This window comes from Notolepis coatsorum, assembly GCF_963971535.1.
Source record: "Notolepis coatsorum genome assembly, chromosome: 8".
NCBI classification, from domain to species: domain Eukaryota; kingdom Metazoa; phylum Chordata; class Actinopteri; order Aulopiformes; family Paralepididae; genus Notolepis; species Notolepis coatsorum.
The window spans coordinates 57,015,377-57,029,622 of NC_140172.1; the positions used below are offsets into that span (position 1 = coordinate 57,015,377).

The 14,246-nt window shown below is 42.1% G+C and overlaps 1 protein-coding gene across 1 annotated transcript in view; it reads right to left on the reverse strand.

Annotated features, from left to right (window-relative positions):
* LOC311232973 (dixin-like) overlaps positions 1-14,246 on the reverse strand; it is a 72,756-nt gene that overhangs the window by 16,359 nt on the left and 42,151 nt on the right. The window contains exons 13-14 of the mRNA XM_084319818.1: positions 13,925-14,071; positions 10,612-10,669 (exon numbers count right to left, since the gene is read on the reverse strand). Coding sequence (XP_084175944.1) covers positions 10,612-10,669; positions 13,925-14,071 — 205 coding nt within the window. The remainder of the gene's footprint in view (positions 1-10,611; positions 10,670-13,924; positions 14,072-14,246) is intronic.

The window sequence follows — 14,246 nt, forward strand, 5'->3', positions numbered from 1 at the left end:
TCTTTTTTAAGGAGGACTGTTATGAGTGCAATATTGTCGTACTTATGAAAGTTCCCCTCCTTGACTGTGTATAAAATCATATTAAGTAATAGGGGTCCAATTATGTCCCAACATGAGAGGTACATTTCTGGTGGGATACCGTCTCTACCAGGAGCCCTACCACTTTGCATTTCGGATATGGCCTTCCTGAGTTCCTCTAGTGTGATTGGTATTTCTAACTGTTTAGCATCATCCTCTGAAAGTTTGGGGAGGTTAATTTGATTAAGATATGTGTCCATTTTGTTTTGATCGAAGGTTGTTTCTGATTTATACAAGTTGGAGTAGAATTCTTTGAATGTCGTGTTTATTTCTTTGGTGTCTGTTACAAGTCCTTGTTGTGCTTTAATGGAGGTTATATCTGCAAATGTTGCGTTAACTCTTAATCGCGTAGCTAGTAGGTGACTTGGTTTGGAACCTTGAGAGTAATGCTGTTGTCTTGTGCTACGTATTTGTACTTCAGATTGTTGTCTGTAAATGGCGTTAATCTCTATTTTTAGTAAATTAACTTGAGATTCCAGTCGAGCCGAGTCGTTATATTGCAAAGAAGTAAATAATGTAGAGTATTAGTTATAGTTTTATTTCTTTATTATAGTCATCTCTAATCTGTAAATATCTAAAGTGGTCTCTATTCTCTAGTCCGAATCTTTCTTTCAATTTTTGTAGAGTCTGCATCTCCCCTCCTTCTATCATTGTACATATTGCTGTTACCCCCCCCCCCCCCCCCCGTTCCCATCTTTTGAACCCATGGTCGTCTATCCCTGGTTTGAATTTGTTGTTGTGTGTTATCCATCTCAGTATCTTGGATTCTTTTTCTAGCTTGTATTTCTTTACTATTGTGTTCCATATATTTATAGTGAATTTGGTCATTGGGTCTAGTAGTTGTTCCTGTCTTCTGAACAGCTCCCTATCTCCTATTAGTGCCTGCACTTTGAATCCCTCTTTTGGTTTCTATATCTTTCCATTTGGCTTCATAATTCACATTGCACCAGCATGCTACTGCCCTAAGCTGTGCTGCATAGTAATAGTCTTCTAAACTGGGTACTGCCATTCCTCCTTTCTCCTTTGGTAGTTGTAGAGTCACATATCTGATCCTTGGTCTTCCCCCCCCCCCCAAATGAATCTTGATATCTGTCTATCCCATTCTCTGAATTGTTTTTGTGGTATAATATAGGTAAAGACTGAAATAGGCATAATAAGAACAAGTTACAGGTTGAAAAAACCCTCAGCTCAGAACTAGGCAAAATCTGCATATGGCTCTCTGATAACAAACTATCATTACACATGGGCAAAACCGAGTCCATTCTCTTCGGTTCAAATAACAAACTCAGCAAGACCAACGGCTTCTCAGTTACAGTGGGTGACAATATTGTCACAAGGAAAGAAGATATTACCTACCTGGGTTCCATCCTAGAGGCAAATCTTTCCTGTGACAAAATGGCATCCAATGTAATCAAAAAAGTCAACCAACAAACACGATTCTTGTACCGGATCTCCTCACTGGTAAACAAGAATACCCTGAAGACTTTGGCAGGAGCACTCATTCAAGGGTACTACGACTATGCATGCACATCATGGTACCAAAGCACCTCAAAGGCGCTAAAAACAAAATTACAAACATCTCAAAACAAACTGGTCAGACTACTGCTTTACCTTACTCCTAGAACCCACCTCACCCCTGCCCACTTTGACAACCTAGGATGGCTTAGAGTAGACGACAGAGTACAGCAACTTGCAATGGGCCTGGTCTACAAGATACACTACACGACCAAGGTACCCATGTACATGTCAAAATACTTCCCAAAGGTCAGTGAATACCACGATCACAACACCAGAGGGAGCTCCACAAATCATGTTAAACCCAGATTCGGCTCAAACAAGGGACTAAACACGTTTCGCAATTATGCCACATCAATGTGGAACGCCCTACCCAAAGCTGTAAAGGAATGTGAATCACTACCCACTTTCAAAAACACTCTAAAAAAACACCTACGGGAGACTGCAATTCTAAACTGGCCCCTGTAAATGTCCTAACACAACCCCCCCCCCCCCAATGTACAGTAAATGACCAAGTAGGGTCTTGTCAATATTCCAATGTACAGTTTTGCTTGTTCAGTTGTACAGTTTTGCTTGTTCAGTCCCCCACCCACTCCTCCGGTCCGTCAGACTACCATTTACCTTAATCCTTGCCGTCGGTTCTTGATATAATGCCCTAATTGTTTTCGTAGCGTTTTTGTCTAATCCAAATTTCTCCAATACTTTATATAAAAATATCCAGCTCACACTGTCGAATGCTTTTTCTGCGTCTAGGCTAACTAATACTGCACTTCCTCCTTCCTTTTGTATCTCCTCTACTATCTGTACTGTCGTCCTTATGTTATCCTGTGTCTGTCTTCCTTTAATGAATCCGGTCTGGTCTTGGTCTATAATATCTGTCATAAATGTCTCATCTTTTGGATATTATTGATGTATACATCTTGTAATCTACATTAAGTATGGACACTGGTCTGAAACTGCTACATAGTTCTCTATCTTTCCCTTCTTTTGGAGTTGTAGTAATTATGGCTTCTTTCCATGAGGGTGGCATTGTGCCTTCTTTCATCGTGTGTCTGAATGCTGCTTCTAATATGGGGCTCAGTTCATGTCTAAATATTTTATAGAATTCAGAGGGGAATCCGTGGCTACCCGGTGACTTACTGTTCTTTGCTTTACTGATCGTATTCCCCACTTCCTGTTCTGTAATCTCTGCGTTTAAAGGGGCTATGTATTGCTATTCCTAGCACTATTTGGGCAACTTTACACAATTCCTGTTAGTCTATTGAAGACATTTGTAAGTTTCTTTTTTTTTTAAATGCATTGTTTTATATTTCTAATTAAGTACTCAAAACCATAATTTTTCTGTCTCAAGAAATCAGGCTGTTATGGCCTGGCTCCGCCCATAAGCACTTTGAGTGACAATCAGTCCACAGTCTGCACTGGTAGAGGGAGGGAGGGAGAGAGAGAGAGAGAGAGAGAGAGAGAGAGAGAGTTCGCGGCAGCTTGTGTTTTTTTTTCTTTTCTTTCTTTCAATCTCCCGTTTGCGGGTCTGTGGCGCGCGGCCGGCAGGAACCCCCCCCCCAAGTGCCCCCTCTCTCTCCATCTCTCTCTCCCTCTCTCTTCCTTTCTCTCCCTCTCGGTGATGAGTCTGCGCGCGGCAGAGAGAGAGAGAGAGAGAGAGAGGGAGGGGGTGGGAGAGAGAGAGAGAGAGAGAGAAAAAAAAGACAGCCCCCCTCTCTCCCTTTCTCTCCCTCTCGGCTCATGAGAGTTCGCGGCAGCTTGTGTTTTTTTTTTTCTCTTTCTTTCAATCTCCCGTTTGCGGGTCTGTGGCGCGCGGCCGGCAGGTACCCCCCCCCCAAGTGCCCCCTCTCTCTCCATCTCTCTCTCCCTCTCTCTTCCTTTCTCTCCCTCTCGGTGATGAGTCCGCGTGCGGCAGAGAGAGAGAGAGAGAGAGGGAGGGGGTGGGAGAGAGAGAGAGAGAGAGAGAGAGAGAGAGAGAGAGAGAGAGAGAAAAAAAAAGACAGCCCCCCTCTCTCCCTCCCTTCCTCTCTCTTCCTTTCTCTCCCTCTCGGCTCATGAGAGTTCGCGGCAGCTTGTGTTTTTTTTTCTTTCTTTCTTTCCACTCGCTGTCTAGTCTAGGTAGAATGGGGGCGGGCATTTGCTCCAACCACAGAGCCAATCGCATCACCCAGCGGCCGTATGACGCATATTGGCCGTTCAAAAAAAAAATTACCTGATTTACTGCAGGACGAAAGGGGCTGGGCTGAATCTGAGCAATCCGCCAATATGGTATTTAGACACTAAAACACATTGATACGAACTCCTATTACTATAATACAATGCTAGAGACTGAAAAATGACATTTATAATACATAGCCCCTTTAATATTTCGTTCTGTTCCTTCCCTATCGACGGTAAATCTAGTTTTTCAAAAGATTTCTATCTCCTCTTCTCCTGCCGCTATCGGTTGTGTGTATAGTTTCTTATAGTATTCTTCAAATGTCTCTATTTCAGCTGGTTCTCTTAGTATTTTGTTTGTGTTCGTGTCCCTTATTGTGTGTATTGTGTTCAGTTTTTGTTGTGTCCTAATTCGTCTAGCTAAAAGTCTGGTCGCTCTTGGTCCTCCTTCATAGTATGTCTGTTTCATGTATCTAGCTTTCTTCTCTATTTCTGTCAGCAGTTCTTTGTTTATCTTTCCTCTAACGTCCTTTACCTCTCTAAGTGTCCTTTGGTTCTTTGAGTTTTGGTATTCTTTCTCTAATTCTTTCAGTTCCTTTATTAAGTTCTGGTATGTCTCTATTCTGGCCTTCTTGAGTAATGCCATCTTTGCTATCAATTTTCCTCGTATTACTACCTTTAGTGCATCCCATAAAATGTTTGGGTCAACCTCTCCGTTGTCATTTTCTTCTCTGTATCTAATTATGTCTCCTTTTACTTCGTTAACCAAACCTTTGTTATTTAATAGCCCTACGTTCAGTCTCCAAACTGTATTTCTCCGTCTACTTTTAAGATTTACTGTCAAATATATTGCGCTATGGTCTGATATGTCCGTTACCCCTATCCTGCAGTCTTCTACCCTGTATCTGTCCCCTGTTGTCATGAGAAAATAGTCTATCCTTGAATATGTTGTGTGTGGATGTGAATAATGTGTGTATTCTCTGTCTAGTGTGTGCATTTATCTCCATATATCCATGATTCCTAATTCTGTCATTTGTATATTCATATATTTGCTAATGTTTGTCCTCCATTTCTTTGTGCTTGTCGTGTCTATGTTATAGTTCAATACTACATTAAAATCACCTGTACAGATTAGGACCCCTTCCCCTTCCATCGCTATGATATCAAAGATTGTTTCAAATTGATATTTCTCACTTTCTGGTGGAGCATACACATTCACTAGTGTTACCTTCCATTTTCCCCTTGACCATTACATACCTCCCCTCTTTATCCCTTATTTCCCTGATCATTTCAAACTTCACTGTGTTCGTAATTAGTATAGCTACTCCTCTTCTAAGGTTCTGTTTAAAATAACTATAAAACAAATTCTCATACCCGAATCTCTTCAGTTTTTCATGTTCTTGTGATATTAGATGTGTTTCTTGTAAGAAGATAACCTGCGCCTCTTCTTTCTTAAGTTTCGTCATCACCTTACTATTCATACCATTAACATTCAACGACATCATTTTGATACCCTTAACTTGTGTCATATTTCTTTTCCAAATGTTCTCCCGTTCTACCCATGTCACATAAAATAATATTTGTGGTTGTAGCCACTGCTATCCCTGTCTGACTTACATATATAGAACCATAATAAACAATAACATCAACAATAACATTTGGTACTTCCATGGTAGTAGAGCAGGGGTCGGCAATTAGGTTCGCCCACGGGCCAAATTTTCCCCAAGCCATTGTGTGGCGGGCCAATGATAAGTGAAAATTTTTTAACTGTAAAAAAAAAACGACATATACATGTTTGCACTGTTTTTTTTCTATTATAAAGTGCCTCTCACACAGTGCATTACACATGAACAGATCAGTCATTTGATTTTAATGCAGGTGCTCGCATTATAAATCGAGATCAGTAGGGTGCATTTGATTTTAAGCACCACGGCGGGTGTATTATACATCGAATGTATTATTATTATTAAAACACAACACTCACCGGCATAATGCAGGCAGCCCTGCCCTGGACTTATTGTTTCTGCTTCGGTCCTCAAAAATCCATGCTAATAACATGTTAAATGTCCGCTCGCGTTGAATGCCCACCCAACTTGAACACAGTTGCTTGCTCGTGTTGCCATGTCAACAAGCGAGAGTCACCGGTTGCTTATTGCGAGAGTTACCTGTTGCGATAAACCCGTATTTTAAGAATGACTCCTGTTTATTAAAATAAGCTTTATAGGTCGTAGGCTCCTCTTCTGGCTCATCATATTTCCCCGTTGCAAAAAAGTTATTCAAAGACGTTTGTTTTGTTTTTGCAAACGTTCGCTCGCCGGCATCCCAAACGCGGAAGTGAAAGTGAAATTCCATTGGTTCTCCCAGTCCATGTGACCATTTCTAGCATTTCAATTGGCTATAGTGACAGCCATAGATATGATGAATAGATAGATACAGCTTCAAAAGACACTCTGGCGTCAAGACGCGTAAAATAAACATCATATTCTCAAAATAACGGGCCAGAAATTATTGCTGGCGGGCCCATTTCGGCCCGCGGGCCGCCTATTGCCGATCCCTGTAGTAGAGGATCTCAGTCGTATCCCTCTTTCCCTCGCTGGCGGGTGGGGAGTAGTGGCTCTCCTAGTGAGAGGGCTCCCCCTAGTGGCAAGAAGATGTGCACTATACATGTCCAACTTGTTCTGTGTGTGACCTCCGAGCTCCCGGTCAAAGCTCTGCATTAGTCACTTTCATGTTCCCGTTTATTTGTATTATGTGTCACGTGTAATCCTGTGGTTCTTTCATGTCCGTCCAACATGTGTTTTTTCCCAACATATCTCCATGTCCTTTTTTATAACTTTTGGTATAATTATCTCGTATGTACTTTACCATCTTCTCATTGCATAAGTCATTTTCATGTTCACATTTACTTGTATTGTGTGTGTCACGTGTATACCAGTCCAATGTGTATTTCTCCCAGTGTGTTTCTTGAATTTCCTTGTCCTTTTTTATAACATTTGTTGTAATTATCTCATACGTATTATACCATCTTATCTTTGCATAAGTTATTCTCGTGTTCATATTCCCTCGTATTGTGTGTCACGTGTACTTCTGTGTTTCTTTCATATCTGTTCAACGTTTATATTGGTAAGTCTTTCATATTGATATTGTATTGTACTTATCCCTCCTTGGATCACAGTGTTCCCTCTTGTCTCCTCTCTGCTCCCCTCCCCTGTGTCTTTTTGTCGTTCTTCTCAGTTGATCCGCTTTGAATCAGTTCAGATCCCCGTCACCTTCCCGTCCTCCTCTCCTCGTCCTCGCCCCTCGACTCTGGTCCATCTGCGCGCCTTCTCCAACCTCTGCATCAGCGTCGGTCTCTCTCCTTCTCCTCCCGGCACCTTCCATCCTCTCCGATTCATGTCCCTTGTCGCTTCCTGCACGTCGTTGTACACCTTGATACCTTCTTTCCAATGGACCTTCAGCGTGGTCATTGGTGATTGAAATCTGATTCCTTTCTCTTTCAAAGCCTTTTTTATTTCTACATAGCTCCGACATTTTACAGCCACCTCTGTTGAATAGTCATGATCAAAGGTTATCCTCTGTCCCTCCACCTCCATCTTCGTCTGCCAGGCTGCTCTGAGAATGTTTTCTTTGACTTCGAATTTCAAGAAATTAACTATAACTGCTCTCTGTGGTCTGTTTGTCTGTGGCTTCGGCGCCTGGGCCCTGTGCGCCCTTTGAATCTCTATCTTGGCGAGGTCTGACATTTCTAATTCTTTTCGAATTAGGTTGTCTACATATTTGGTCATCGAGTCTCCTTCTATCCCTTCTCTCAGTCCCCATATTCGTATATTATTTTTCCTTGACCTCCCCTCCAAGTCCGTTAGCTTTTCTCTCATCGTGTTTTGTTGTTCGAGCGTCGCCATTAGAATTCCTTGTATTTCTGTATTCCATTCCTCTGTTTCAGCCGTCCTTTTTTCTAACATCCTTATGTCTTTCTCTTGTTTCTGTAACTTTTCATCCATTGTCTCGAGTGTCTTATTTATTTCTTCTCTGAGCTCGTCCTGACCCTTCTTTAATTCTTCTCTGAGTCTGTCGATGTTATTCTGAATGTTCTGCGTGTTAGCTTGGATGCTAGTCTGTATGCTAGCTTGTAGCTCCTCTACCCAAGTGGGCACCTCTGCTCTGTCGCCTTGCGCCATGCTAGCTTGATTTACCTCCTGCGTCACCTCCTCGTGTCGATAACTTTCCTCCGGTGCTTGTATTTCTTCTGGGGTCGCTTTTCTTTAGCTTTTTCTCGCGTTCATCCTTCCTTTTCTCTTTTATCATTGAATTTTCACTTTTTATTTTGTTTTAGATATTTTAACTTCCTTTTTCGATGTTCTTTGACCGGGAGCTCTTTTCAATGGCCGTCTACCCAAACATCTCAAACTGGAAGTCAGCCAAGTGACCTTTTCTTATGTGTTTAAAGTGACTTGTGGTGTGTTTGTGTGTGAGAGAGTGCAGAATGTGTGCTGTTTGTGTGTGAGAGAGTGCAGAATGTGTGTGTGTGTGTGTGTGTGTGTGTGTGTGTGTGTGTGTGTGTGTGTGTGTGTGTGTGTGTGTGTGTGTGTGTGTGTGTGTGTGTGTGTGTGTGTGTGTGTGTGTGTGTGTGTGTGTGTGTGTGTGTGTGTGTGTGTGTTCGTGTGTGCTTGTGTGTGGAGAGAGATCAGTGTTCAATGTTCTGATGGCCTGGGGGAAGAAGCTGAGCCTGAGTCTCTCTGTTCTTGCTGCGTGTATGCGGAGGCGCTTGCCTGACTGTTGGGGTGGTGGGGGTCCTTCATTGTGATATTGTGATATTGTGTGTGTGTGTGTGTGTGTGTGTGTGTGTGTGTGTGTGTGTGTGTGTGTTGATTGAATTGATTGATTGATTGAAAACTTTAATTAACAGATTGCAGAATGGGTACAGTACAGTACAGCTCAATACACACAATTGTTAAGGGGATGCATACCAGAGAAAGACTTTCGTCTTGTTTACATCAGGGTCCCCCATTTTCAATGTATGACATACACAACATACAGATATAAAAATCTAATCTAATCATCTAATCTAATCATGACATTTATGACATACAGTACACGACAGTACACAGATATACAACTGTGTGTGTGTGTGTGTGTGTGTGTGTGTGTGTGTGTGTGTGTGTGTGTGTGTGTGTGTGTGTGTGTGTGTGTGTGTGTGTGTGTGTGTGTGTGTGTGTGTGTGTGTGTGTGTGTGTGTGTGTGTGTGTGAGTGAGTGAGTGTGTGATCTGTCCTGTGTTTCCAGGAGAATGAGCCATGAGACATTAATGTGAATCCATTAATCTCAGGAGGAGAGGCATCAACCCTGATCACTATAATAGGGATGTTCAGTTCTCTCTCTCTCTCCTCAGAGACACAACGCTATTTTGTTTGATTGTAGGTTTGGTTTCCTTAGTTTTATTTTCATATTAACACTTGCATACACCAGATTGGGTTATTGTTAGGTTAAGATTAAGATATGGGTTAGGATCGGGTTATTATTTTTAGGTTAAGATAAGGATAAGGGTTACCATTGGGTTATTGTTAGGTTAAGATTAGGATAAGGGTCAGGATTGAGTTATTGTTAGGTTAATGTTAGGATAAGGGTCAGGATTGAGTTATTGTTAGGTTAAGGTTAGGATAAGGGTCAGGCTTGAGTTATTGTTAGGTTAATGTTAGGATAAGGGTCAGGCTTGAGTTATTGTTAGGTTAAGGTTAGGATAAGGGTCAGGATTGAGTTATTGTTAGGTTAAGGTTAGGATAAGGGTCAGGTTTGAGTTATTGTTAGGTTAAGGTTAGGATAAGGGTGGATTGGGTTATTGTTAGGTTATGGTTAGGATACGGGTCATGATTGAGTTATTCTTAGGTTAAGGCAGTGTTTCTCAAAGTGGGGGGCGCGCCCCCCAGGGGGGGCGCAGAGGCATGACAGGGGGGACCTTGAGATTAAAAAAAAAAAAAAAAAAAAAAAAAAAAAAACGTTTTTTTTTTTTTGGATTACAGAAAATTATCACTAAAGTGCTATCTGTTGCAGCTGCACTGTTCTCCATGAAAATACCATTTCTGAAAATCTGAAAATCATTATTTAATAAAACACAGAAAAGGATCACCAAGTTACTCTGGACAAAAAAACCTTTACAGACAACATTGAGACAAAGCTTCCTGACACATCTCCATCCAAACTCTTGGAAGAACTCTTTGAAATCTCATCTGATACCACCTGGAGAGCTAGTTTCAGAGTGTGGTGCTGAGTAACAAGTATCTTATCTCATGGCCCACCAAGTATCTCATGATGCAGCAGTTAAGGTGTTGCTACCATTCAGCACCACATACAGTATCTGTGTGAAGCTGGCTTTTCATCCATGACAGCTCTGAAAACAAAATATAGGGCCAATTTGAAAGGTCACGATATTGATGTTATTTCAATCAATTTAAACATGGCCCATTTCATGACTATTTTGTTGGGGCGAGGGAGGGGGGGGGGGGGCCAAAATATTTTAGTCAGCCTGACAGAAAAAGTTTGAGAAGCACTGGGTTAAGGTTAGGATAAGGGTGGATTGGGTTATTGTTAGGTTATGGTTAGGATACGGGTCAGGATTGGGTTATTGTTAGGTTAAGGTTACAGGCTAGGATAAGAGGTTAGACAATTAAGTCAATGGAATGTCCCTACAAGGCATGAAAACATGGTGTGTATATATGTGTATATATATGTGTGTGTGTGTGTGTGTGTGTGTGTGTGTGTGTGTGTGTGTGTGTGTGTGTGTGTGTGTGTGTGTGTGTGTGTGTGTGTGTGTGTGTGTGTGTGTGTGTGTGTGTATGCGTGCGTGTGTGTGTGTGTCCTCTCTTACTTGTGCTAGTGCAGGTGTCTGCAGGTATAGCTTTGCGTCCTGGAGACTTCCCCCTCCCCTGCATTAGAGAGGACACTCATTTACCAAGACACAGCACCACATACACCTATCCTTTACCAAGACACAGCACCACATACACCTATCCTTTACCAAGACACAGCACCACATACACCTATCCTTTACCAAGACACAGCACCACATATACATATCCTTTACCAAGACACAGCACCACATACACCTATCCTTTACCAAGACACAGCACCACATACACCTATCCTTTACCAAGACACAGCACCACATACACATATCCTTTACCAAGACACAGCACCACATACACATATCCTTTACCAAGACACAGCACCACATACACACACCTATCCTTTACCAAGACACAGCACCACATACACCTATCCTTTACCAAGACCCAACACCACATACACACACCTATCCTTTACCAAGACACAGCACCACATACACCTATCCTTTACCAAGACACAGCACCACATACACCTATGCTTTACCAAGACACAGCATTACATACACCTATCCTTTACCAAGACACAGCATTACATACACCTATCCTTTACCAAGACACAGCATTACATACATCTATCCTTTACCAAGACACAGCACCACATACACCTATCCTGAGCAGACTGTAGAGTCACCTGGTCGTTCTAGGACCTTTTGTTATTTTGTGCTATTGTGACTAGCCGAAGATCAGTGAGGCTCATGGATATAGTAACCTTACAATATAAAAGTTAACATTTACCTGTTTTGGTTATAACAGTAAAATGATTAAATAATCTATTCCTCTCAAAGATTATGAACCTACATAATACAGTTTGGCTGTAATACTTAATAGTTTGATCTTCACTGGGCCGCTACAATGGGGGAAACCTCACTCCCCAGGTCTAGAACACAGCTAGTGTCACAGTGGAACCTCACTCCCCAGGGCCCTCATTTATCAACAATTCTTAGAAAGTGTTCTATGTTCGTACATAAGCACAGAATTTAGAATGTGTGTACGCACAGAAATATTGGGATTTATCAACCGTGCGTACACAGGTCCTACGCTCCTCCGTGTTGATAAATACCTCTTTGTTCTATCGTCAATGCTAGTGCATGATTATCCATATATGGTCATGAAACACCCCCCATGGGATGTGAAATAATGGACTGACCCGAGCAAACTCTGAGAAACTCCATGAGCGAGATTGTTCACGGAACCAAGAAGACACAACCTGTGTTATGTGATAAATAACAGGCTGGCGGACTTGTACATGGTGATGTCAGATATCAAGACTCCCTAAGACCATTGCTGCAATTCTGCCTGGACAGCTCAAAATACTAATAAAGACCGTTCGTTAGCCACTGTTTGGCGTTAGTGTGTCATTATAACCATGCTGGAATATGAATGCCTTTATTCGTTCTGTTCGATTGGCTACCGGGTATAATATGATTTGTACTAGAGGCATACAATCTATTTTGTTGTCGGTATTAGGTAGCCTATATGAATTACATATAATAGCAGCCATAGCCTACATTATGCAACAGTAACTTGCGCATATTTAATAACACATGGCACAGCCCAGCGAAGCCCTGCATACAGTAAACCAACTTGATCATTAATCTAGCTGTTGTATCTTTACGCTTATGAAAACATTAAATAGGGGAGCTCCCGTAGCTCACCGCATATCTCGGCGCTATTTCTGCGTCGGGGAAAACCGTGCTCGTCACGGATCTGGGGGACACGAGTTCGATTCCCGGACCCGCCGTCATTTCTCAGAATGTCTTCCCCTGCTCTACATCCCATTTCAACCTGTTTCTGTCGGTCATGCTTGACCAGAAAAAGCGATAAACGCTAAAAAATAAAGTAAAAAAAAAAACATTAAATAATATGTATAGGCTATAGGCCGTCGCTTTGCATTAATAGCCTATATTCTCAAATGGCATTTAATGGCTATCCGACTCCTTGCTATCCTCGGACGGACCAGTATACCTTTATATCATATCATATTCATATTCATATCATAGTTTACTCTATCAGCCTACCCAGCATGTAATACGTTCTTTGTTAGAACTCAACTCGTTATTATTTTGCGCATAGATTGCAGAAATACGGGAACGTTTTGATTTATATTAAAAGGCTTTGACATTGTAAAACTAAATACATGGAATTCTGTAAGCAGAATACAAGTCATATCACCCACACGATATATGCTCTGTATCCAGAGCATGTATGCTTTTCATTAATTTAAAAAACATTTATTGCAAGGGTTTTATAAACTCAACAAATAACCTCTGTTCTCGTTGCAATGCGTTTTTTATTCTTTCTTATAGGAAGGGGGAAGAACACTATATCGTGGGTGTTCATATGACTTGTATTCTGCTTACAGCTTCAGGGTTCCACTTATTACGTTTAACAATGGCAAAGCCTTTTAAATATAATCAAACGTTCCCGTATTTCTGCAATCTATGCGCAAAATAATAACGAGTTGAGTTACGCGGAGCGCAGTCAGTACTTATTTCCGCGTTGTAAACATATTCTACCACCGGGCGGCAGCTACGCATGCTCCGAGCTGTGCGTAGATGTACGCACAAAGTCAAGCACAAGTTCAAATTGATAAGTCCCACACTTTGCTTAGAAATTATCATATGCACGGGTTACGCACATATCTGTGCGTACGCAACGTTGATAAATGAGGGCCCATGTCTAGAACACAGCTAGTGTCAGAGTGGAACCTCACTCCCCAGGTCTAGAACACAGCTAGTGTCACTGTGGAACCTCACTCCCCAGGTCTAGAACACAGCTAGTGTCACTGTGGAACCTCACTCCCCAGGTCTAGAACACAGCTAGTGTCACTGTGGAACCTCACTCCCCAGGTCTAGAACACAGCTAGTGTCACAGTGGAACCTCACTCCCCAGGTCTAGAACACAGCTAGTGTCACAGTGGAACCTCACTCCCCAGGTCTAGAACACAGCTAGTGTCACAGTGGAACCTCACTCCCCAGGTCTAGAACACAGCTAGTGTCACTGTGGAACCTCACTCCCCAGGTCTAGAACACAGCTAGTGTCACTGTGGAACCTCACTCCCCAGGTCTAGAACACAGCTAGTGTCACCAGACGAAGCAGGATCCCCACACCCAGACAGTCTATGGTGCAGCCTGTATTCCATAGCAATCTCAAAGTCTCCATAGTGACCAGCAGAAAAGTGGGCGGGTCCTTTCCACAGATGACAGACCTCTATTCCTGTCAAATGTCACATTCTGAAATAGGTTTAAAGGTTCCTATATAGCTTATCTGTGTTACCTGGTATGTCTGTAGGACCCGCAGTCTGTCAGTGAGCGACGCAATGCCTTGCTCCAGAGTGTCCAGGGTGTGCTGCTGGGGATCATGGTCTCTGAAGTTACCCCTCAGACTCCTCACAGCCTCTTTCACCAGCTGCAACTCCTCACCCTGATTACAACACATACACACACATATACAAATGTGATGAGACTGATTCAATCAGTAATAATTGAATGTATGCAGTTAGAATATTTCACCAAATAAATAGCATTAATTCCCACCAAAATCAAAGTCAATGGTGGACATTCATGATGCTGCTGTGATGTCATTAGGTTCCAACATT